Raw genomic sequence first — 25,636 nt, 5'->3', positions numbered from 1 at the left:
ACAGTTTTGAAAACTAATCAACTATGCTCCACTTTCAGGGACACGCTATTGATCATTGTTTTATTTTGAAAAGCGTCGTGCAGAAGTGTCAGAGACTGTGACTTTCTGTCCGACGGGATTGTGGAGATCACTTTGAAGAAGAAGCGAGAGCACGCTGACACCGTCCCACCGCAGGACATCCTGTCTTTTGAATTAAAATAATTTAAAACAAACAAGCAAACAAAAAAAACCTACCGAATGGTGACCTGACAGAGATGGGCGACACAGGTAACAAAGAGTGGGGGTTTGGGGATTTAATCGCCTGTAAAGTGCTGTCAGTGTTCCAGACTTCAGTGTTTGTTTGGGTGTGGTGGTGGCGGGGTGGAACTAGTTTATCAGGTCACTTTTGATACCGCAATAACAGAGTGACTGCTTACTTTGGGCATTTTCTCTAAACGTTATCACCCTTTACTGGCAGATTCAAACAAACCCAGCACCGTGTTAAATTCTCACACCTGTCACGCCTGTGCGTGGATGTTTCAAGTGGCAAGAGGCGAGTAAACATTGACCAGATATTTAGTTGTGAAACTGTTGTGGCTGGAATAAAGGAATAAATATGGATCTCACTTGGATGGATCGCCGTAAGAAATGTATGCGAGGACCGATGTCACGTGACTACACAAACCCCATCAATATTCATTATATAAATTGAGATATGATCCAGATTTCATTTGAAAGGGAGGCCTGTTCATGCTAATTTTCTACTTCATAATTTTGCTTTCTACTTGAGCAGCTTTGGCAGTTCAGAATAATCCTTATTTCTATTAAACTGGGCTTTGGAGCATCCCTTGATTTTATCCAGAGTCTGTGTTAGCTCCTTTCCCCTTCCCTTAAAGCTTGCTTTCTTCTGATTGGCTGTTTCTAGTGAACAGAAGGTTTAAACAGCAGGCTTTTCACAAGATGAGATTAAAGTTGATGTGCAAGCATAAAAGTGACACAAACAGGGCGTGTGTCTTAGATGATGACATTGATGACATCATACAGAGCCAAGAGTAGATAAGCTTGTCAGGAACTGAGTATCTGTAGTTTCCGCTTTTGGATAAGAGGGATTATTGTGCATTGCATGAAGCTAATGTGGGTTTATTGTGAGCATTGACTGGTTGAAAAGATGGGGGGGAAAGCATAACAGGCCAAGTGTAGATTTTTTTTGTCTTGGAAATCTTTGGTCACCTCTTACACACTTGTTTGGGACAGCCTGTGCTCAGCAGCTAATTATTAACACGGCTGACATCTCCGCTGTGGTTTTGACCTGGTCCCTGTGTTTCTGATCAATACGGCGTTGATTACGTAAAGTCACCTCTCTCTGCTCTGCTGCTGTGGCTCGACTTGCTTCTTTTCTCCCTCTCCCCTCTCCCATCAGGACTGTGCTGCGACAGCCTGCAGGATCCCAAGGCCCTGATGAAGATGGGTCTGAGTGTGATTCTAGTCGGTCACGTGAACTTTCTGTTGGGAGCTCTGGTGCACGGCGTGGTGCTCAGGCACATCAGCATCAAAAACCAGGACCGTACCATGCAGTACGCCATCGCCAACGTGGTGGCCATCGCATCTGGCATGCTGGTGAGCATTTTGGCACTAACAAGGACAGAGCTAGAGGACATCTCTGTGGAGGGAATTTTAGGAAATCTAATCTTCATTAATAACTGTATAAATCCCACTCTGGCTAATTTAGCTCGGAGAAGCTTGTTGTGCATAAAACACAGTAACATCCAAACAAACACGTGAGCTAAAGCATCAAAAACCTTTACTAGCAGGTAAGGTATAACAATGCCCTGAAGGTAACAAAGAGAACTGACCTGCAAGACCACATTCAAAAAGAGCCAAAACACCCAAAATCCTCCTCTCTGGAGGACTGGTTAAAAAAAATGTCATCTTTGCTTCACTCCTGTGATTTTAGAACAGGTTTTAACTATTTAAACATAAATCTTTGGCATGAATACTACTTCTACTATTATCACTAACAATAACGACAACAACAACAATAATAATGATAAAATATTGCCTTTTGGTTATTATTTATAGTTACGGTTTTCCAAAATACCATATGCTACAACATGCAATATACAATATAAGTAAACATATTCTAGTTTTTCATGCTTTCTGTTAGCTTAGTGATGCTAAAGCTTGAAAATGTGCAACAGACTGGAAAGAAGTTTGCCCTCAGACTAAAAGTTCACTCTCAGTGCTGCAGCCAGTGTAAACTTTCCAGCTGCCACTCCCATTCAGTCGGGGAATAGTCATTTTTACCTGTGTGACTAAAGCTTTATTTGCATGATCATACTCTGTCACCGTGAGTGTCACACATCCAAAACAGTGTGGGCGAGTTAAGGTCACGTGGAGCAGTGTGCAGATAAGGATGGTGGTGAGACGCGACAGGCTGGTGCGCGGGTTTTGTAAAGCCGATGGTGATTTTGTGTGCGCGTGCTTGTTTGTTTTCTTTGTGCAGGGTAAGAATTCTTTTACGTGCGTACGTTTTAGTAAAGTATTACCAATGTTGCCTTCCCTCGTGGTGATGACAGCACAGGTTAGAGCAACATGGGGGAAAAAAACAATAGAATTACCTGTTTTTCAGGATTCATAAGTTATAAATCTGTAGACAAATTCACAGCTGTGAAGTAAAAATATACTTTACTGTACTTAAGATTTTTCAGATGTCTTTACTTTACCTTTTCAGCTTTTTACTTGTACTCCCTACATTTTAACCAAGATATCTGCAATTTCTACTCATTACATTTTCCAAAAAAGTTCTTTACTCCAGGTTTAACGCTTTTGAGGGGGCTATTATTTCCTGACTCTGCTAATGTTCAAACCTTAAAGTGATTGGAGGCTAAATGGGGAGAACAAGAAAAAGGACAATCAGTCCTGTTGGTGTCTCCATCACTGGTGCTTATCACAAAGAAATCTAAGAGGCAAAAAAACCAAATATATAATCTATACACATTATATCATTTGTTGTACTATACTCAGGGTTTAAGTGGGCCGGAACAATCTGGGATGGCTTTTTTGGTGCAGATCGTCCAAAAGTTGTGGTTGAAGTACTTAAACATCTAGCTAGCGCTACAGAAGAGGCGCTAGCGTAAATGAAGTAACTTTTTGTTTGTTCAGGGGTTTGTTTTTCAATTCAATTCAATTCAATTTTATTTATATAGCGCCAAATCACAACAAAAGTCGCCTCAAGGCGCTTCATAGATACAGAGAAAAACCCAACAATCATATGACCCCCTATGAGCAAGCACTTTGGCGACAGTGGGAAGGAAAAACTCCCTTTTAACAGGAAGAAACCTCTGGCAGAACCAGGCTCAGGGAGGGGCGGCCATCTGCTGCGACCGTTTTGGTAGCAGGTAATTTCAAATAAGTTTCTAAAAGCTCAAGAGATATCAACAAATACACCATCTATTTGTATGCAGTTGGTCACGCGTTACATCTGTTGGCTAAAGATCCAGCTGCTGTATTTCCCTGGAAAAGAAGAGTGCTCGATAAGTTCACTCAGAGCTACCATCTGATAATTCCGTTGATCCTGCATCGTCATCGGTCCAGGATCAAGATTCCAGCTGACCAATGATGTTGTCTGAGGAGTCAGTTAGCATTAGCCAGGAAGTTAGCTAATGCTTTTAAAAACTATTGCTAGCTAACCAGCATGAGTAGCGTAAATTTGGAGTAACAGCAAAGCTGATAATATTGATAATATACACATTATATAATATAACTAAATAAAGGAAACACTTGACATGCTTACATTTTTTCCAGAAGAGTTTCTTATAAAAAAGGGCATTTTTTAAATTTTTCTCAATATTCCAAAGTTATGACACGATGCGATCAATCAATTGCAATGTTGATCCTGGAACAACATTATTATCATAATGCATGATTAACACCAACACAGGGATATGGCCAAATACGCTCAATCAGAGATGGAGAAAGATGTAAGACAGATAAGACGGGCTTTTACGCTGCCCTCACCTGCTGAATGTCACTTTGCTTCCAAATAACAGATGGTTATCGGAATTCAAATTTTAAAATGATAAGGTTTGTATTCACATTTGTGGGAGGTTCAAAAAGCTGGTAGAAATATTCAAAGAGTTACTTTTTACTTTCTGCCTTTTCTCTCTTACTTGAGTTAATAAATTGAATCAGTACATTAACATTTACCAAAGTACTTGTTACCCCAAGCATCTGTATGTCTGCTTTAGTGATAAATGTGCTCACTTTTGCCATCTCTGGACAAATATCACAAGCTTAAGTTGGCTTTTCATTTCTAATCTGCAGCTCCGGCCTTTGGTTAATTGGACTACCGCAACTCTAGTTAAAAGTTGCTGATGTCATTCACGTGTAGGGGATTGATGTGATGTGCTCGTTACAGATAAGAATGAAACAAAGTCACAATGACTCTGCTGTAAGATGTGACCACATTTTAAGACAGGGTTCACTTCTGGCTGTTCTTTGGGTTTGTGCCATAAATGATTCTCCTTGCTGCTATGAGGAAGCAATTCTGAGAATGACATGCAGCACATTTGTTTGTATGTGAAAAAAGGTCAGTGTTAAAGTTCATTAAAACCATTTTTACTGTATAAAGAACTCTAGAATAATGTTTAATCTCTCTCTGAAAAATGTGGCTTGTGTAGGAATCTGAGTGGTTTTCACTTAGTTTGAGCCACTCTGTGAAAATGCTGCTCCTCAGGTCTCCTAAAAATATCTTTCAAAAATACAGAGGCACTTAAAGATGTGTTTGAATTGCTTGCAGTGCGTTCCCTGTTTTGTTTTTGTTTGTTTTTTGTTTTTTTTAAATGTCATCTGTGTTTTCTCCGCAGGGAGTTGTTGCTGGTATTCTGGCTATCGTCCTCTCTAAAAACAAGAAGAGTAAATCCCTGGTTAGTATCTCTGCAGTATGCTTTTTAATCTCAATATCTGGAGAGTAGGTGCCTTTCTCCTTGTGTTATCCACCTTTTCTCCTTTGCTTTTCTTATTGATCTAACATTACTGTGCCAGAGCAGTACCTTCACAGCGCTCCAACACTCTGCTCGCCTGCTTCTGCTTTGATATTTTACAGCTTCCTCACCTTTTTCTCTCTGTCGTGACTTAAATAAAAGCCTGCACATTGCCTCAAGTGTCTGAATTCAGCCCTGCAGAGCTGGATTTGTGTGTGTTTGTGTGTGTGTGTGTGTGTGTGCGCGCGAGTGCGCGCGTGTTTCTGGGTTTTTTCCCCCTCTCACTCCCTGCATCTCCTCTCTGTTTACTCAGTTAGCTGTCGGGCTGCTCAGACGGGACTGACGAGGCAGCTTGCTCATGAGTGAGCTGTAGCTTGATAAACCACTCCGGTTTCCTTTGTTAGCGAGTGCCTCTGTGAAGCAGGCTGTGAGGCGGCAGTTTGAGTCCATTACATCTTGTTATGTAACTCAGTCATCCACTTCAAGTGATGAGTGAACACGGGCCTTTCTTACATGTGCTGGCTGCTGTAGGTGTTTTTTCTATTTTTATTTCCTTTTTTTGGCCTTATCGGGTTTTGATTTAACAGCTCAGTCATCTTCGCAAATTGACTTTAAATATCTGGGCACGCTGATTAGCTGCATCTCACCTTCTGTAAACTTGGGATAGGTTTCTCCACCCAGCGTATCATTCATTATCGTGCATCATTCATTTGTAATACAAGTATAGCTAAGGCTTGCATAATCAGTCTATTTTCTTATCATCTTATCATGCATGGAGGCTGGAGCTTATTCCTGTTGCATTGTCCAAGAGGCGTGCTACATCCTGAATGGATTACTATTATTTTTTCTTTTTAAAAACAAATTATAAGTAGTTCCTTAGAACAGGCGATGACTGTACTTAGGAAACACCATTCGTAAAACATCAGGAAATAAACTGCAATGTTTGTGTTCATGGTTAAATTGGACTTAAGTTCCCATTTAAAATTGTTTTTAACCCAAGATTTTTATTGTGATCAAATCAGAATTTTCATTTCAAATTTATAACCCACAGTCTACTTGTGTTTTGTGGACTTGGAGAAGGCATTCAGCCGCATCCAGACTCGTTCCCAGTGGGTGTCGGACTTTGCTACGCCTGCCCTTTGTCACAGATTCTTTTCATTCTTTTCAGATATTATGGACATAGGTTTTAGGTGTAGCCAGGTGGCAGTAGGCTTTCACTTTAGTGGCCTCAGAATCTCATCTCTGCTTTTTGTAGATGATGTGATTCTGTTGGCATCCAGCTGTCCTCGCCAACCGGCCCTGAACAATTGGTAGAAAATGGATGGATTACTAAGCCCCTAATCACACAGACCTAGAGCAAAAAACAAAAAACCACTCTGGTTGGTGAGTGGTTACAATACAAGCTACAATGCAGAGTTGGTATGCTATGGACTGAGCTCCCAGCTCGACCTCACTTATCACACCAGCCAGGAATCCTCCGATTTCAAATATCCACCAGGACAAACAAATCATGAGGATACTGGGAATAGCCAGCTAGATGAAGAGACCCCACTCTTGCAGACAGTCAAGCGTCCAACCCATCACAACAAACAACAAAGGTTGTTTGTTGTGATGGGTCACAGAGGGAGTGCTGCAGCAACCCCCAACCTCTGAAACCAACACTTGGCAAAAGGAGCAACATACAAACAACAGGCAACCACAGCAATGTTTTTAGCAACAAAAGCAATTGCAAGGAGGTTGTCAGCACAGCTGTATAAGTTCTTACAACTAGTTTCACCTAGCAGCAGCTAACAACCTCCAGCAACCACTTTCAAACAATTTAGGGAATATAATTTTTTCCCTAACAACTAGGGGCTAGCAGAAGGCATTGCAGGTTTTTAAGCCTGCATGATTGGGGCTTTAGCAGTCGATTTCACAGCAACTGCCAGCAGCCTCTAGCAAGTACTTGCAACAGATTGGGTAACATTTTTTTAATAACAACCAATGGTTGCCAGGCAGTCTTTTAACGCTCTCTAATCCTGTGTGAGCCTAAGGCTGCTATCTGTAGCTTTTACTGTGCAGCCATCAACATTCAAATCATAATGTGTTTTGAGAGCCTATTATGCTATGCTATGCTATGCTACGCTATGCAACGCTATGCTAGGTTATGGCAGTGCAGTCAGGACAAGCAAGGCGAGAGAACATGTCCAAGCAGAGACAAACCGATTTCTTTTGGGGTTTTTGTTTACTTTTTTTGTAATTTAGGGTTTTTTTTTTTTCATGTGTTGAGGGAGCTCAACTCTTTGAAGACAGAAACACAATATTCAGACACAGGAGTTCTTTTCACAAGAACACTTATCTTGGTATATGAAATCTGATAGGCTGCGTAATGACAAATTGCGATAAATGGAGGGACACAACAATTTAAAGTCTACTTAATCAAAAGCATGGTTAAAGTCCAGCCATCCATCCATTTTCCTCTGCTTATCCAATTAAGGGTCACGGAGGCAGCTGGATCATATCATAGAGGCAGAGGACGCCAGTCCACCACAGAGCTAACAAAGAGAGAAAGACAACCATTCATATTCACATTCATACCTATGGTCAATTTACCTAACCCCATTTGTGTGTTTGGACTGTGGGAGGAAGCCAGTATAACTGGAGAGAGCCCACAGACACAGGGAGAACATGCAAACTCCACACTGCACCCCCTGGTTGAAGTGAGGTTGTTAAATATGAAACTGTTTTGTTTGTTTTTGTCGAGTTAGTCTTGCTTTTCTTTGCATATTTCCTTATGAGCATCAGTCAAAATCCTGCTCCTGCTTTTGCTTGCTTTTACTATCCTAACTAACCCTGTTTGTATTGTAAACTTCTTGTTGTGGGTGGGGAGGATGAGGAGTCTATGGCAGTGAATCAGCACGCACAGTAGCAGGAGTGGAACCAGAATCATTAATACACCTGTGCTTTTGTTGCTCTGACATGTCAGAGCGGCTGCTGTGAATAGTCTCAGCTCTACTAATGTTTGTTTCTCTTTTGCCTTCTTTTTCTTTTCTTTTTTTTAAAAGTCTATTTCCAGCTGGAGATGCCCCAGTTTCCCAGCTGGGAGAATTTTTCCTTCCTGATCATCTAAGCTGTGCTTCTCTCTTCCTTTCCCCTAGATGTGGTCTCTCTTCACAGTGAGTCTGGTTGCGTCTTTCACGGCAGCGGCTTCAGCCATTGGCCTTTTTGTATCCGTGGTGAGGGCCATTGTTCACGGTGGGCGGAGCCTCATGACTTTCTGCCGCTTCCCCGACGCCACCGGCTACTCCAGCGTCACCAACGAGTGTCCCTTTGACCCCACACGCATCTACGTGAGTGCATTAGTGTGCGCACCACAGATGCTGAGATCAAGGCGTGACCTGTGACCTTTTCTGCAGCAGATGGCTCTTTGAACAGCTGACTGTTGTGACATAATCACAACAGAGGCTGTGCATCATGGTGGCAGCATTCCCTTTTGTACTGTGTGTGTGTGTGTGTGTGTGTGTGTGTACATAAGGGTGTGGGAGAAGGAGTGGGAGGCTGGGTGTCTGTCTTCTCTGTCACTCAGGCTGTCGCGCTTGTGCGGCTGACGGACTGGTGGCACAAATGCTGACCTGACCCCGTCAGCTAGCTCCGGGCTGCATCCAGACGCCGTTACACTGTCAGACGCACTAAGCCTCACGGAAACATCCACACATCAGCAACACTTTGGCGTTTTAACACCCAATGTAGTTGACAATTTGTTGCATCAGTCACCTTCATCTTAGAGTGGATTTATTCTTGGCACGGGGTTTAATGGCGCAGCTGCTGCACGCGGTGTAGGTTATCATTTGTAGCCACAGCCACGGCCCTGGGCAGACGGTCCCCACCGCCGCCGTGTTTGTATTCTTTCAATCAATTTTGTGGCTCAGTGAGTGGGAGGGCTTCACTTGTCTAAATATTGAAAAGGAGACTGCCATCGTGCAGTCGTGTCTGCAGTGCAGATCGTCACTCATCATGATAGAGAGCGGTAATCACAGGGTAGCATATTATGCCTCGTTTCTACATCGTTTCTCTGGGTGAACAGATATGTTTCCGTTTGAATCAATACATCTGTGTAAGTCATTTAACCATGATTGTAACCGCCTGTGGGCCGTGCTTTTATTTACTCTATTTAGTGCCCTACACCCGATGATTGGGATGAGAACAGGGCAAATCATCCTGAAGATCACAAAAGACAGTTAAAGCAACGACTAACTCAGACGTACTACCTTAAAACCCTAACATTCACGCTGCTTTAAATAACACAGGTGTTTTCACATTATAATATAGCTGAAGAAGCCAAAAATGCACTAGTCCCACTTTTCATTCAGCTTGTCAAATTGTCATGAATCTTCCATCGCTAGCAGCGTGAGTCTGAAGTGCTGTACAATATGTAAGTTTTCTCCCCGACAAACACAACAATGTCGATGAAATGTTTTGCACCGTCAAAGGAAACCATGGGTGCCTTTGGTTTCATTCTATAATACTGGACTTATTTTTCTACGAAGGTTTGAACTTCGAGAGTGTTTAAAAAGAGTGAAAAGTGTGAAAATGTTCATGCCTGTCTGACAAAAGTGTATAAAGTGTGCAGTGAGGGATTTTACAGCCTTAAAACATCTATAATAATTGTAAAAAATAATATAAGGTTGGCTACTTTGCCGATTTCACCTATCACCGGTTATTTTTAGAAAGTAACTCGATAAACGAGGGACCACTGTATATACAGAATTATTTTCTTCAATATTGAGATTACAATTGCTCAGACCTAAAAATAATTAATAACAAGTACATTTATTAGAATTTAAGCAAAGAGAAGAAACTTGTCTTGTTAATTATGTGGATTTCTTTGTGTTTTATTTAGAATTCCTCTGAATAAATAAATCAGTGTGAACCTGCCACAGTCTGACAGGATGTGAACGGGAGTGGTAGAAGGCAATGAAGCTAAAAGGAAAAGTGGGGGAATTATTGCAAACCTGAGTACATAATGTAAAGCGTAATAATAGGATTCCTATTGAAGCTCCTGGCACACAGTTTTACTGAGTCTGTATTTAGTATTTAGCGACCCTCGCTCTACATCTTTGTCTGCTGACACGTTGCGGCTGCGTCGCTGTGCAATCATACCACTTACAGGTGGTCCTGAAATATCTAGGAGGGAAGACAAACTCTCCTGCTGCAGCAGTGCCATCCTATTACAGTACCATTCTCTGACCTCTTTAGAACGACCCTCAAAGACTTGGAAAGACAGACTGCATGACTGGGTGCTTCGTTTTATTCCCCAGTGGCAATGGGACTAAAAACACCTGAATTCAAATCTTAAGAGGTGTGGCTCAATACTTTTGTTAATATAGTAAGTAGCTACCATCAAAGCTTATTAAAAAGAGAGAAAATGGTTCAATAAGTCAACAGAGAGCTATGAAACAACTTGAGCAATACTTATCTGAAATTTAGACAAGTTGTAACATATGAACCCAAGTTCTTCTGCTTTCTTTCTGGAATGAGGATTGGATTATCATCTTTGGTGTGTTTCTTCCTTGTTTTATAGCCACATAAAGTTTGCGATGGACCAAATTTAAGCTGGACCCCAGAGCATCAAGTTTTGTCTTAGTTTATTGAGACTGCAGACCATGCTGTTCACTCAGTGCTGTGTATTAACTAGCGGCCTCCAATATGACTGCCGGAGGGTACATTACATCACCTGAGAGTGTGTTTTGGACTTTTCTGGCACACATGCATGCTTAGAAGCAGTAATGATGGTTATGCAAGCCTTATGATCTGTGCTTCCTGCATATTTCATCATGATTTACAAAGAGAGCTCCAAATTTTGAGTGGTGCACTTTTTTATTCTCTTTGTAGTCTGCGAGTCAGTGTGCCCAACAACAAAAGGCATCTCTATTTCTTTGAATTCCCTCTGTAGCATTTCATGCTGATACTCTCTGCTCTGCATATTTTATCCAGCCTCTCCTGTGCGAACTGAAATTCCCACAGCAGGGCTGCAAACCAGAAGTTTTTTGGTTTGCAGCCCTGCTGTGCAATCTGAGAACACGCTCACTTCTGTATCACATTATTATCTATACAGTTTCCCCATTTTATGTGAGACTGCAGAGCACCTTTACAGATATTGTTCTCTGAATGGTCCAGCTGGTGTTTCCCCCCAGCTCATCTTCACCTTCTCCCTCCCCAGAGTACGACTCTGATCCTTTGGGTGCCTTTAATCGTGACTTGTCTCATCCAGCTGGTGTTTTGTGCCCGCTGCTTTGCTGTCTGCATTTCCTTTCTGGGTCTGCCTTGCTGCCCTACCAGGAAGAGACCCAGAGGCAGATCGGTGAGATTTTGACTCGAGCATCTATTGAACTCTACTGGCAGTCTGTGCACTATAACTAAAGCCATTTTTTGGTGTCTCTGTAGATTAACGCTGTGGTGCCAATCAAGAAAGGTGCTTCTCCTCACTATTCTAGACCTCCAAGTAGCTACAATGAACCTGCCCCTGGGCATACAGAGCCTCCAAGAACCTACAGCCAACCACCAAGAACCTACAGCCAACCACCAAGAACCTACAGCCAACCACCAAGAACCTACAGCCAACCACCAAGAAGGAGCACAGCAACTCCACAACGCCAGCACCGAACTCCCGCCCCTCCACAGTATCTTCCTCGTCAGCACCACAGTCTTCCTCCCTCGGAGAGACAACCTCTTCGCCAGCCACACAGAGTGAGATCAGACAGAGAAAGGCAAGTAACAAGAGCTGGAAGCCAGCAAAGGGCGACGGAGCAACACCGGCTCTTGCAAAGGGGTGCGCTGGAAAGGTCCAGCTTCTGGATATAGCGTCATTTAACGCAGCAGATCTACTCGAAGAGCCAGAAAAAGACTTATGAGGTTCCAGCTACAGTACTTGGAGTCAAACTTCATGCTCATAACCTGTCAGTACTTTAAAGCTCTGGCCTCAGATGAAGATGTTTCTTTAAGAGGAAGTGATCTATGAATATTCTGAGGCCCAGATTATTTCTCAGTTATGGGAATTTGTCAGTTCTCATTCTTGTCATCATGTTGAACAAAATATGCACATCAGGAGAGATGCTGCAAAGAGAGGACACGGTGCCAGGTCTGAATGGGATTATGAGAAATAGCTGGTCAGTTTGTTGCCAAGTGTTGGATGAATGATCCGATGCCGCTGTGATGTCAGCTGTTCGGGCCTGTTTAAAACTCGATTCACACTTTCCCAGTATAAAGCCATGAAGCAGGAAGTTAGCGCTCTCCAACACTGAAATCTCCACCACAATTCAAAGTTCAGTATTTCACACACGCCAAAATGTGACCACAAAATGTGACCACAAAATGTTTTCATTTTGGGTGTTTTTGGTGGGTTCTTTTGCACAATGCCAACAGAATGGAAAGAACAAGATGAAAATATTCTTTATTCTGACTTTGTTGGGATGTAAATGAGCTGCTCTCCTGGTATTACAATGCTTTTCCTCTTTTTGTTGAGGATAGTCTCAGGTTTGCCTAACAGGGTATGAGATGCATTTTGTTTTCTTCTTTTAGCTCAAGTCAAATTAGCACTGCACATGTTGTTTTTTTATTTCTTAAGTAAATAAAGTTTTTATTCAAGAAACCACGCCATTGTTTTGTGTTTTGTTTCTGAACATTTTTAGCACATGGTAATGCCAGCAGCTCGTGAGTGACCTGACAGGTAGGACTGGTTATGCATGACTTTTAGCCAGGTTGGTACAAACCTTCTGCAGGTGCACGTCAAGAAGTGCCTGGAATATATATGTCATGTTTTTAATATATTACAGTTCAGCTGTCAGATCAGACACGATCTGCTCAAACATAAGGCTCGGGGACCAGAATTGGGCCACCACAGACTCCCAATTCGGTCGACTGGGCTGCTTTGGAAAAAAAGGAGAGAAAGGCATAAATGTTGGATTTTCTTTTTTTGTACAATGGGTCTGCAAAAAAAAAGGCTATTTTATGTGAATTAACAAAAATCTTTCTGCTCCATAATTAGAGGATCGTCTGGGCAATGACCTACTTTTTTCTGCTGATTTTTCCCCTTGTAATTTAAGCCCAAAGATTAATGCTAGCAGATGTTTTTCTTTAAAACTGCATTCTACATTTCTATATCATGTAGACAAAATGAGACATAATGTTAAAATAAGGCTTCTTATTCCTATATTAAGATAATTAAATGTTTTAATATGATAACAATGTCAGTGGTTTACAACTCTAAGCAGTTTCACAGAGTTTCATTGGTTTGATCCAGTTAAGACAAAAGCAGACTGTATGTCGACCCCTGTTTTAACGTTTTCCACACGTATCAAAAAAGACCACAAATGAGGACGCAGTGCACACGTGCAGCTTAGAAACACATATATTTCGATTTCAGGTTCAACAGAATAAACATGACATCCTCAGACGAGGTTTTCATGCAACAGAAAAGTAGGAAGGAAGAAAGAAGGAGGTTCGTATTTATCCAACACAAGGTACCAGTTCATCAGAGGCAGTGAGAATAGAAAAGGATTACACTGTAATAGATCAGAGAGTAGCAACTGTTGTTCTTTATCCTATCAGCAGAAGGCAGTGACACTAAAGGATCCCCAAAGCAGAGGTGCGGCTGGTTAGGAAGCTCCTGTGCGAGCGTTTGGTACTAGTTAAATGTCACATAGATGCAGCAGCACCAGGACGACTCTCAGCCCCCACTGCTACAGTAATTCAGTAAGTTAGCTAAATTCTGGCTAATGATGTCAAGATAAAATTGAAAGGAGACAACGACGTGTTGGCGTTCTGTCAGCAGAACACACCATTGAAACTAATATTACAGGCCAGAGGTGCCATGCTAACTTTGAATTAACAATAATCCTGATATTTAAAAATAAAATATCAATGTTGTTTGAGTATTTATGAATTCATGACTACATTCCTACCTCCTCCCTGCTGTGTTCATTAAAGAAGACAAAAAATTTGACCGAGAGCATTATTTTCTATAAATATTGAAATACCGTTAACGTGATTTTGTGTTTTGCTCATCACGACACCCATGATGACAAAATCCATCATGACAAACTGATATCCTTGAGTCCAACTTCCTTATGCGCCATATCCACACATTTTCTGTTAGCTTTGTCCCATTGCTTCAATTTGAGTGTGTGTGTTTTACCTTGAAAACACAAGAGGGCAATAGTGATCTGACTATCGGAGCATTTAAGGCATGATAAAGGAGAATGGTGCTGGCCGTGCTGCAACCAGTGACTATGTTTATTTCAGGTTCAGGTCTTCTTCACAACTGCATCTGGTCTTTTTAAAACCTCAACAATGCACAATACTTATTTGTCATTGATACAGGAGACAAGTTTATAATTTTTAATTTTTTAAAATATATTCAACATTCTTTCTGCTCTAACTATAAATAAGATCAAACAGATCCAAATTACAACACATTTCTGGACTCGCTGCAATCTTGTGAAACACGTCCCTTCATCTAACTGCTCTGCAAGCAGACTAATCCAGGAGGTTAAAAAATAATAATAATAAAAAAGCATTAGGCTAGAGAGCGATGAACAAGCCCTTAGTGAGTTCTTAGTCTGTCAGAGGAAAAGAGAGCGCGGGGGTAGGAGGCCCGTGTTGTCCCAGAGCAAGACAAATATCGAATCATTTCTGCCTGGGGTCCATGCTGAGGAGGCTGAAGAGCTACAAAAAGTTACCGCTGTGCGTAAACTGTGTCTGTGGAATCTGTCGTCGCCTGGTTCGAAGGATCATGCAGTAGTATAGCGAACGGTTACAGCTATCTTAAGTTTACTGCTCATCGTTAAAGAACTTTAAAATACTTACAAATTAAGAAACAACACAACAAGATAATACTGTAAAAGTTAGCCTCAAGCATACAGTGTGTGTGTCCACATGCACGCGCACGCATTCAGACCCAAATGCACAGCCATACTTTATATAAACAAATGGCGGCTCGACTGATATGTGCTACTGGTGTCATTGATCAAATGCAACAAATGGGATCCCGTTATTTTACAGGAATTCCTCCGCTCGAGTCCACAAAGAGGTCAATCTTAAATAGTTTTGTCTCTCTCTCTCTCCGTCACTGTAAACTGGAATTTGATCATCTCGATATTATCAAAGTAAAAGCGCAATAATGAGAATAAAAACCGAATAAATAAACCATGAAGGAGGAAAACAGTATCTACAAAAGAAAAATAAAAAGCATTTTAAATTTAAAAAAAAAAATCAAAGAAATCTGATGTACAGAAGTAGCCCCGCCCCCATCCCACCCCCCTTAAACTGCCCATTCAGATGGACCACCAGGAAGCTACGCTACATAATACTGCCTTTCAATGGCAAAGAGTGTGCGCCCCTATATGAAGACAGATGCACTTTATCTTATGATATACAGGCATACAGTATATACATGATGTACATCTACATGTGCATATGTGTAGGAGTAGGAACTGATTCCTCTCCCTGCGGAAAAAAGAAAAAAACAAACAAACATCCACACGCTGTCACAAGCTCCTTGGAAATCCAACGCTCCAGAGAGAGAGAGACAGATATTATGGAACATTAGCAGGCGTCTCTGTCAGTCATACCTAGTCCCTTCATTCTCCCAAACATAAACGTAAAATGACAGTGACGACTTTCCTTATCCTCCTCTATCATCCTTGCACACAGTAACAACAACAACAGAAAGATATCAGAGACGAGGACCATCATGCATTGATTTGATTGACTGTTTCAATAGAGCAACAGAGCAAAGTTGTAGATAAAAAAAAAAAGAAGGTTGCAGTAGGGGCAGTTTTAGAACTGGGAGGCCGAGCTGGGGTCACACTGGAGTAGCCTAACGATGGAGGGGTCACTTTTGGCACCTTTGATAAACTCCTCCAGGGATAGCTTGCCTGCAGGAGAGACAGGGAGAAAAGAAGAAGAACAAAAACAAAAGAAATGCTGTTATTAATTTGTGGAGATATTTTCAAGATCAATGTCAGACTACAATTAGCCAATGTGTCTGCACATTGTATCCTTACAGTTTATCAGTGCTACTTGTTAGTGTCACTACCCGATCCGTACCTGAAACCTGATCGGTACCACGCATGCGCAAATCTTACGTCACTTCCTCTCTTTGCCAACATTGCGACAGTTAATGTATTTGAATGATACGGTTAGCGCCCAGTTAGCTCATAGCATTTCTCAACAGCTCTGCCTCCTTTTCGACTGCCCGGGACATTTAAACAATGGATAATCCGTATACAAACAAATTCATGCTTTTCTCCTCAACAGAGAGCGTCCCCCAATTGAACAACAGCGCTGTAAAGTATGAAGAATGGCGCCTAATTACAGACTTAAATACTGACTTAGTAATATGTCACGTGAAGATTCATCAGCCAGATTAAGTGTTTAATGACAATTGACAGTGATAGCTGACATCATCATTACTATTCCGACTATCCTCTCCACACAGACAAGCATAAACACACGACTATCACTAAATCAAATTTAACACATGTTTGTAATGATGCTAGTTCATTTTACAATAGGGCTCATTCGCTCGGTCAGCAGGTGGCAGTATCCTCATACACTGGGGAGTAAACTGCCATTAAACAAAACAGAAGAAGAAGAAAACCTCTGCACATGGGCGGTATGGATCGGGTATGTCACTACCCGATCCATACCGGACACCCGATCGGTACCCCGCATGCGCGAAAGGTGTCTACTTCTGGTCGAAGCATTTTACGATAGTTACGGGTCAGAGTATCTGTTAAGATGTTAAGAATAATAAGTATCTCTTAAAATGTTTCCGATAATGAAACATTTAATATAATGTAGACAAAAACAAAAAAATAAAAAGATAGTGACGAATCAGTGCTCCCCGATCCGTATATGTGCAAAGTCGGACCCTACAAATCGGGTCTACCCGATCCGTACCGCGCATGTGCAGGGGTTTTCTTCTTCTTCTGTTCGTTTAATGGCAGTTTACACCCCAGTGTTCGAGGATATTGCCACCTGCTGACCGAGCGAATGAACCCTATTGTAAACTGAATTAGCGTCATTACAAACGTGTGTTAAATTTGATTTAGTGATAGTCAAGTGTGTTTATGCTTGTCTGTGTGGAGAGGATTGATTGGAATAGTGATGATGATGTCCGCTATCACTGTCAATTGCCAGTAAACACTTCATCTGGCTGGTGACATATCACAAAGTCTGTATTATTAACTCTGCAATTAGGCGCCATTCTTCTTATTTTACGGCGCTGTTGTTCGGGGAACGCTCTCTGTTGAGGAGAAAAGCGTGAATTTGTTTGTATATGGATTATCCATTGTTTAAATGTCCCGGTAGTCGAAAAGGAGGCAGAGTTGTTGAGAAATGCTAGGAGCTAACTGGGCGCTAACCGTGTCATTCAAATATATTGAATAACACTTTAATGTTAATGTCACCATTCACTAATAAAGGCAGGCTAACATTAATGTTAGTGTAATGAATAATCATGGTGGTAATGGTAGCAAAACAAAAAGAAAACAAACCCTGAACTATGCAGTGGAAGGCCAGATGTCCCAGTTTTACACTGGGACTTGAAAGCAGCATACATTTGTGGATCTGTGCGTTAAATCAGTGTCATGCGGCGTGATCTGTGCGTATCTGGTAATTCGCCACACGTTTTGTGAGTAAGCGAGAGATGGTACGTGTAGTTTTACACATTTTTTTGCACAGAAAGGTTTATGAAAGAGAAAATTATTGGATTTGTGAGCTGAGCAAAATATAAATCATTGGACACATTCGTAAATCTTAGTTTATGCTTTTAGATCACATCGTCCATATTTGCAACTCTTTTGAGACATATTTCTTTCCATATGAGGACAACCTGGAGAAAGACTATGCGTACTGGAAGCACATCCTTTGGTCAGATTAGATGAAACTAGAGCTTTTTGGCCACAGAGGTGTTTCTTATGTTTGGAGAAAGAAGGGAGGGATGCACAGCCCAAAGAAAACCATCAGCACAGTGAAACACGGTGGTGGGAGTCTTACGCTGTGGCAGCACATCTTGAACTGAGAAATGCATGAAGGTGGAAGGAATCATGAAGAAAGGAGGACGTAAAGATTTTGAAAGAAAGCCTCAAGCAGTCAGCAGTAAAACCAGGTCTGGATCAGCACTTTGTCCTTCATCATGACAAGTACCCAAAATATATGTCGCTCCTGGTGAAGCACTACCTCCAAAAGTCACAAAGCCCCAACCTGCATCAACCTGCACTGCATTGAAAATATGTGGAGTGTGGAGAGCTCAGAAGTGTTTTTGAGACTACAGCAAATGACTGCAGACTGTTATCCATCAAAAAAAGATACCAACAAGTAACTATTACCATCAGGGGGCTGATAATTAACGGCAGGGGGGAGGGGTGGGGGTAAATAATTTCGCTTTTGTGTAAAAAAAATAAATAAATAAATATAAGAATCCAAAATCAAACCTTCAAAGAGCTGTGTTTAAAAACCCTTGCTCTGTTTGACAGCACTCGGTCAAATACAATTTCAGACGATGGCTAATAGTTCTGACCTCATCTGCACTTTGTTTATTGCTATTCTAACAACAGGATGACACATAAAGACTAATTGCTTTCATTAAACACATGCGCGTGCACACACCAAATGGTTTGTTTTTTCACGTGTGAATGAAAGCTGCATTTTTTTTGTAAATGTTTGACACATATATGCTGTTTGAATTCTGTACAAAGTCTTTTGTCCTCAACAAAATTAGCACATTTCAAAGATGATCTTGTCACATTCACCCAGCGCTACCCTCATTTCTTTTTCTGTCTCTCCCCAGCACCCTCCTTTTTGCCATTTCCTCCTCTCACCATCATTATTGAGGTCCATTTGTCTGAAGATCTTATCCGTCCTCTTCTCCGGCGTGGATTCATCCTCTGGCATCTTCATCACGGATGACACCATCTTGTAGATGGCCTGAGAGATGAGAGAGAAATAGAAGGAGAGAGAGATAGGGTGGGTGGTTGGGTGGGCGGTGGCAGGAGAACAAGAAAGATAAGTGAATTCAAGCCAGCAGGGACCCATTAAGGAGACTCAGCAGGAAAGAAGTAAAACATAACTGAACTAAAAAAAATAAAGTCACTGCAGCTTTCAAGATGCTGATAAACAGCCTTTCTGAAAGTCCACATGATTCACTGACATTTGTTGCTCCTGATGCTAAGAGCTGCTCCCTGGGCAGCTTTTCCACAAATACCCACGCAGTGTTTGTGTGCCTATAGAATCGCTCCATCGCGCCACGGTGACATGGATCACATGTGGCAGCGGGGTAAAGGGAGGGAGGGCTTATGCTATTGATCTCAAACATCTTTATCTGTTGACCGATATGAGCACGCCGCGTCCCCTGATAGCATTAAATTAACCTCTGCAAGAGAAGCTCCGAGTATCAGCTGTCCTCAGGCGCAGATCTAAAATCAGCTTACATGCCTATTAAATCTCCTCCGCTGGGAGTATAGGGTGTAAAAGCAACTGTAGATCGGTGTCGCAGGAGCATCGTCACAGAGGCAGGGAGCTCGCAGGAAATGAGCCCTCTGTGCTTTTAAGAAAGATACACTGGCTCTAAAATGTTATCTCCTCTGACTATAAAGCGCATGCCCACATCGTCCTTCAAAAAACTGTGGGAAAAACCTCCAAGGAGAAAAATAGTGACAAAGGCGTCACGGACACAGAAATAATCAGGTATTTTTACTGCTTTAAGTCTGAGCACAGATGATTCAGCTATGCCATCATTAGTGTGCAACAACCCTTCAGTTTCATGGTTGGCTCCTTTTATCTATTCACCAACAATGAATGTCAACCTAATGCCAACAGGTGTGCCAGGTGGCTCCCTGTAATGAGAGGTATCCTCAGATGTGCCTCCCAGGAAGGCTCACTAATGACTCGGGACCACAACAGAATCTGAAGACACAACAGCGATGACGTTATGTCCAAGATGTCTGTGGATGCAGAGATATCAGCTCAAGTTGAAATGGAACTCAGCTGTACTCTTACTTTATACCATTTTAAGGGCATATTGTAGCATCCATCCATCATTAAGACAGACAAACAGCATTCAAACCAGCGTTAGCTCAATATTTGATTAATATTGTCCCAACTGACTTACTAAGGTAGCTAGAAAGTTAAAAAATAAAATAAAATGAACATAAACAAAGTAATGAGAAAACAGGGTTTTGTGATACACAAGTTCACGGTTTGGGATGTGGACGTTATCCCTGCATTTGTTGAGGAAAACTAAAACTTTCAACACCAGGGGGGCAGCATTTTACAACTGACTGTGTTGAGATCAATGACTGTAGATGGTTGAGATGTTTTAATATTCCTCTTTCTCCCTCCCCCGCTCAGTTTTTAATCGATTTGGCTGGTTACATTAAATGTTATAGTGACTCTTTGCACCATCTTGTGGTACAAAATGGTATTACAACTTTGGATTATATATCTTTAGCACATTTCATGGACGTGAATATTGTGTATTTACACACAAAAAAAGAATTGATAAAAATCACATTTGGATTGAACTGCAGGTGTTTACTCAAATTCAGGTTATAAAATATGAATTTCACAGAAAAGATATGTTGGAAGAGCAGTTATGATACTTGTTAATAAGTCACCCAATTTTAATTGTGCCAGAGTAGAAAAAGCGACTCCACCATAGCAAGGCCATAGTCTGTAAAGGATTCACTGAAGGCCACAGCTTGTTGCCTTTAAGATTCCCCACAGCAGATCATCTGAATATCTCAGCCTATCACTAACATCCTTCTCTGTCACACCAACCCTCTGGAGAGGAAGAGGCTCATTCCTGATGTAATCCCACCCCCATGTTGGTTAGTGTTAGGGTTAACTCCCTGCCACTCCTACCGCATACCTCACCAATGTCTTTGCTGTCCTCATACATACACTGCACCACCCTCACATACATCTCTCCCTCCTGACACTCCTTAGCAACCTATAATCTGCTTTCTCTAGATGCACAAAGACACAGTGGAGATCCTTCTCTACACTTCTCCATCAACACTCTCAAAGCAAACATCAGTTCTGTAGAGCTCTTTGTCAGTATGAAGCCACACTGTTGCTCACCGATCGTCACCTCTCTTCTCAACCTAGCATCAGCAGCTCTTTCCCATATTTTCTTGGTATGGCTCATCACTACTACAGCTCTGCATATGACACCTCCTGAAAATCCGTAGCAGCAGGCTTCTCCATTCCTCAGTTATCCTCTCACTCTTGTGGATTGTGTTGAACAATTTGGTTAATAAGTCTACCGCCCTCTGTCCCTCAATTCCTCCTTACTAATCCTCTGCACTTCCCAGTTCACCATCTTTCCCCATTCTCTCATTCATCAGCTCCTCAAACTGCTCCTTCCATTTTCTCAGCAAACTTTTGCTTGTTAGCAAAATCTATCTTTATCTATCTTTAATCACCCTGACCTGCTGCACGTCGTTTCCACCTCGATCTCTCCGTCTAACCAATCTGCACGAGTCCTTTTCTACTTCCTGTGTGTCCAGACCCACATACAACTCACAATATGCAATAAATTGAAATTGTGGTTATTATGATGGACACGTCCATTGATCAGCAAAAGTGTAGAGCTTTTACTAATCTGATAATGTGGTGTAAAACAAATCTGACCTCAGTCATGACCCTTCCACTCTCCTGCTCACTCTCAGCACATAATGGTCCCCTCCTTTCCCTAACGGTGTGTAACCTCAGTGAGCCTGTAGATAATCCTAGTATTCTGCACACTCAGGGATAAACTCAAGTTAAATTTAACTTGCTAATCCATGAGAATCCAGAAGTGCATACACACACACAGAATACACAGCGAGATCCTCAGTCCAATATCTTGACATATGAGTCCTTCTGCTTGTTCTCTTCAACAGTGAAAGGATTATATGCAGCACTACTTAACAGCCTTCCTGCAAACTGTTGCCTGTGCCAATGCTGCACTCAGGGTGCCTATTAGAGTAAGTTAATGCATTCATCCACATACTTAAATGAATGCATTAACTTACTTAACATAACTAATGGGAGTATTTATTAAAGGTGCTCTGTTTTTTCTTAGTATTGTATAAATCTCTGTGTTTGGCTGATCAATACAAACTGTCATGTAGTTTGCACCATGTGCTAGATGAAAATTTGAAGGACCAATGGAAAGAACAAGCAGGAAAAAGCAAGAAAACATACTGAGACTCCTGGTGAGATCAAATTAGTTATTCAAGAACATTCCTGTTTCAGTCGCATGATGTGAGTTTATGAAAAGGAAATCAGGTTTGGGGATTTAGAAATTGAAATGGACCATAAATCAAAGTGCTTTACTATTCTTACTGAGTGCTTTTTACTACAAGCTACATTCGCATAGCATGCCCACAGGTGCATCACAGGCAATTTGGGGGTTGAGTATCACCTAACTGGTGGACGACCCGCTCTATATCCTGAGCTACAACTGCTACAGATATTAAGGGATCTTCTACACATATGGCAAGCATACTGTAGAGTCTACATTAGTGATTTCATTCGTGATTTAATGTACTCGGTTAGCTTGTTAACACGTTGACACCGTGCAGCCCCACGCACGGGGTGATCCGTGGTAACTCGCTAACAGAGATTTGCCGCGGTTATGGCATTAATGTCATTTTAACAAGAGTAATGCTGACAGCACTAATATAAAGGCCTGCTAGGGAGATGACAAAGTATTTTTGCACAAGTATTTATATTATTTAGTGATGATACTAAGTGTCTGTGAGCTGCTAAGGCACATGTTCGCAAACTAGGATACTACTAATGATTCCAGTGTTACAACTTCAAAACTGTCATGGCTAACTTTTTATCTAGCCTGAGTTTCGATTTAAAGGGAGTTAATTAGCTTGTTGTTGGTTATGTGGTGGGGGAGATGCCACCAACATCAACTCACTATGCAATTAGGTAAACGTATACAGTCAAGAGGTAAATGTAGAGTAGGCTACGAGCCCTCTGGATGTGTGACCTAGCTAAATGCAGTAGATAGCACTGCAAAAACAGTTTGCTTTTAAATGGCAGTAACCTTGTGGCCCTCATAAAAGTGTCATATTGAGCTATAACGGAAGGTTTTGAGACAAATCGCATGGTCTACATGGGACAACCCCTCCACCAGCACCTGAGGCCAGAAGAAGTGTTTACTTCAACCAAAACTAACCAGCTTCCCTTGCTTACCTCTACAATCTCCAGCATTTCCTCGCGGCTGATGTACCCATTTCCATCCAGGTCGTACATACTGAAGGCCCATTTAAGCTTCTGCTCCAGCTTTCCTCGTGACGTCACACTCAAGGCAATGATGAACTCCCGGAAGTCTATTGTCCCGTCGGCGTTGGTGTCAAAAGTTCGGAAGACATGCTCAGCAAACTTGGAGGCATCGCCGTAGGGGAAGAAATTGGCGTAGATCTTCTTGAATTCCTCCACATTCAAGGTTCCACTGGGGCAGTCCTTCAAGAAACCCTGAGGTTAAAAAAAGCAGATATTAGGTGAGACAAGGTTGAAAATAAGACCTTTAACATTTTCTTTATGTCTATAGAATAATATAAAGCAACTCCAATTCCAATAAAGTTGGGATGCTGTATAAAATGCATTGAATTCTAGGTGATCAGTGTCTATTTTGGGCTGCAGACAGGCTAGTCTGGTACCCGGACTCTTCTATTATAAAGCCTTGCTGTTGTAATAAATGCAGTATGCAGTTCAGCATTGTGTTGCTCAAATATGCAAGAAGCCAGGAAACTAACATAACTTTTTCAAAACATCAGAACCGTCAGAGATCAAATTTCTCAATCAAAACTTTGAGTAGTAACATTTTCAATCATTTAACTTCTTATTCTGATAAGAATGATTTTGAAAAGGAGCTTAGCCTTGGATAAGAAAAGCCAACGCTATCTTCTATTCAAGCCCTCACATTTGATAAAGCGGCATTGTGCCTGAGGAAAAAAAAGGGAGGTAAAAGTCACTTCTATCCCTGGTCTTTGTTCAAAAGAAATAAAGCTCTTTTACAAAGACCTTTAAAATAGAGGCAATGAGTTAATAAAACCGTTTTTGATGGCTGGGATTTCTACTCACAACTGGAGGGGAAAAATCAGCAGGGTTGTGCTCCTAATAAATATTTTTTAATTGACAGTATTCAAAATTTCACTGTGTTTAGTGAAGCATCCAGCATCTCCCACACTCAGAAGCAGTTAATCTGCTGAGAGCTGTGACCACTGTGACAGGTCAGTGAGGGAGTGGCTTTAACCTGTACAACTCTTATTCAGGACAGCACGCACAGCTGTTCCATAGGTTTAATCCACGTGTAAAGCTCTGCAGCCACTACACATATATCCATGTGCATAAAATGAGATAACTCAAGCCATGCTGTTCAGACGGTAGTTAAAGGTGCAACACTGAATATTTTTATAACACCAATTGATCCGATTGTGCTGTGTCATATGCAAGGTGACGAATCTACTTAAATCGACCAGATTATTCATCTTTATGCTCCGGGTTATTGCTTTTATTAGTTTGCTAATGCGTTCAGCTATCAGGGGTGGGCAATCTCAGTCCACGAGGGCCGGTGTCCCTGCAGGTTTTAGATCTCACCTTGGGTCAACATACCTGAATCACATGATTAGTTCTTTACCAGGCCTCTGGAACTTCAGGACATGTTGAAGAGCTAATTTAGCCATTTAAATCAGCTGTGTTGGTTTGAGGACACATCTAAAACCTGCAGGGACACCGGCCCTCGTGGACTGAGATTGCCCACCCCTGAGCTAGTTGCTAGCTAGTTGTGTTGCTCCCAAATAGCCAAAGAATCTGACAAAAATGGTTGTGTTATCAGCTAACACTAGCAAGCTTAGTTGGCATTGTATGAGTAGATGGGAGTAGATCGTACAGATACCTGGTATCTGTGTTTAAGCCAAGCAACATATCCCACGAAGGTTGATTCTGTTCATCTGCATGTAGCATTTTCAATCGGAGAAACGTTTCGTCACTCATCCAAGTGACTTCTTCAGTCTTAGCTGACTGCAGGTTTCCCCAAGTACATTTGCACAATAACTGAAACCAGCCCACTGAAGGCTGAGGAAACCTGCAGATGAGTGACGAAATGTTTCTCGCACTGAAAACGCTACGTCCAGATGAACAGAATCAGCCTTTTGGGATTTGCTTACATGGATGATTGAGCATGCATCAAGATATCCCACGATCGAATAAAAGATTGTAATTCAACAAACAACACAGGATCATGGATTTGTTGGACAATCTGTCTGTATAATAACCAAACTGAAATCCATATTATTTGCTGGATAACTTCAGTGAATATGCTCCAAAAGGCACCAGCACCACAAATAAGAGAATTTAAGAGAGATAAATTGCCTGAGGTGAGCACTATTCTGTAACTCAAAGTTGCCCCACCCTCATTAATAGCTAACATTTATTCCTGTATAATGTTAAATGGAAGAACTGAAAAAAAAAACCCCACCGCCTGCACAGTTGCCATGTGTAGAGAACCTGGGCAGTTTATTTCTGTACTAAAGTTGAGCCTCAAGCCTCAGATGGCTGTTTGAGAAACTGCAGTTTTTGGTTCTTTGCTGTTGGCTTCATCGTACGGCTTTATAAACATCTATGCCAAATGA

General features: G+C 41.6%; 2 protein-coding genes across 4 annotated transcripts in view; one reads left to right on the top strand and one right to left on the bottom strand.

Annotated features, from left to right (window-relative positions):
* Positions 1–88: 88 nt before the first annotated feature.
* Positions 89–13,719, top strand: LOC146493702 (keratinocyte-associated protein 3-like). 3 transcript variants are annotated; one of them, XM_085148772.1, is made up of 7 exons: positions 90–267; positions 1,400–1,596; positions 4,845–4,904; positions 8,099–8,290; positions 11,161–11,301; positions 11,385–11,509; positions 11,552–13,719. In XM_085148772.1, the coding sequence occupies exons 1-7, from the start codon at positions 255–257 to the stop codon at positions 11,799–11,801; spliced, it is 978 nt and encodes a 325-aa protein (XP_085004898.1). In that variant the 5' UTR covers positions 90–254; the 3' UTR covers positions 11,802–13,719. The 3 variants fall into 3 exon arrangements, with proteins under 3 accessions (XP_085004899.1, XP_085004898.1, XP_085004897.1); XM_085148771.1 differs by having other exon boundaries at positions 91–267; positions 11,385–13,719; XM_085148773.1 differs by lacking the exon at positions 8,099–8,290 and having other exon boundaries at positions 89–267; positions 11,385–13,719.
* hpca (hippocalcin) overlaps positions 13,330–25,636 on the bottom strand; it is a 58,910-nt gene continuing 46,603 nt past the window's right edge. Inside the window, exons 3-5 of the mRNA XM_085148783.1 lie at positions 23,196–23,477; positions 18,824–18,929; positions 13,330–15,874 (exon numbers count right to left, since the gene is read on the bottom strand). Of these exons, the coding sequence (XP_085004909.1) occupies positions 15,777–15,874; positions 18,824–18,929; positions 23,196–23,477 (486 nt within the window). The 3' untranslated portion in view covers positions 13,330–15,776. The remainder of the gene's footprint in view (positions 15,875–18,823; positions 18,930–23,195; positions 23,478–25,636) is intronic.

The sequence above is a fragment of the Neolamprologus multifasciatus genome, chromosome 22 (genome assembly GCF_963576455.1).
Source record: "Neolamprologus multifasciatus chromosome 22, fNeoMul1.2, whole genome shotgun sequence".
In the NCBI taxonomy this organism is placed as follows: Eukaryota; Metazoa; Chordata; class Actinopteri; order Cichliformes; family Cichlidae; genus Neolamprologus; species Neolamprologus multifasciatus.
The sequence above is the reverse complement of the archived record's forward strand: the minus strand, read 5'-3'. Positions and strand labels throughout refer to the sequence as shown.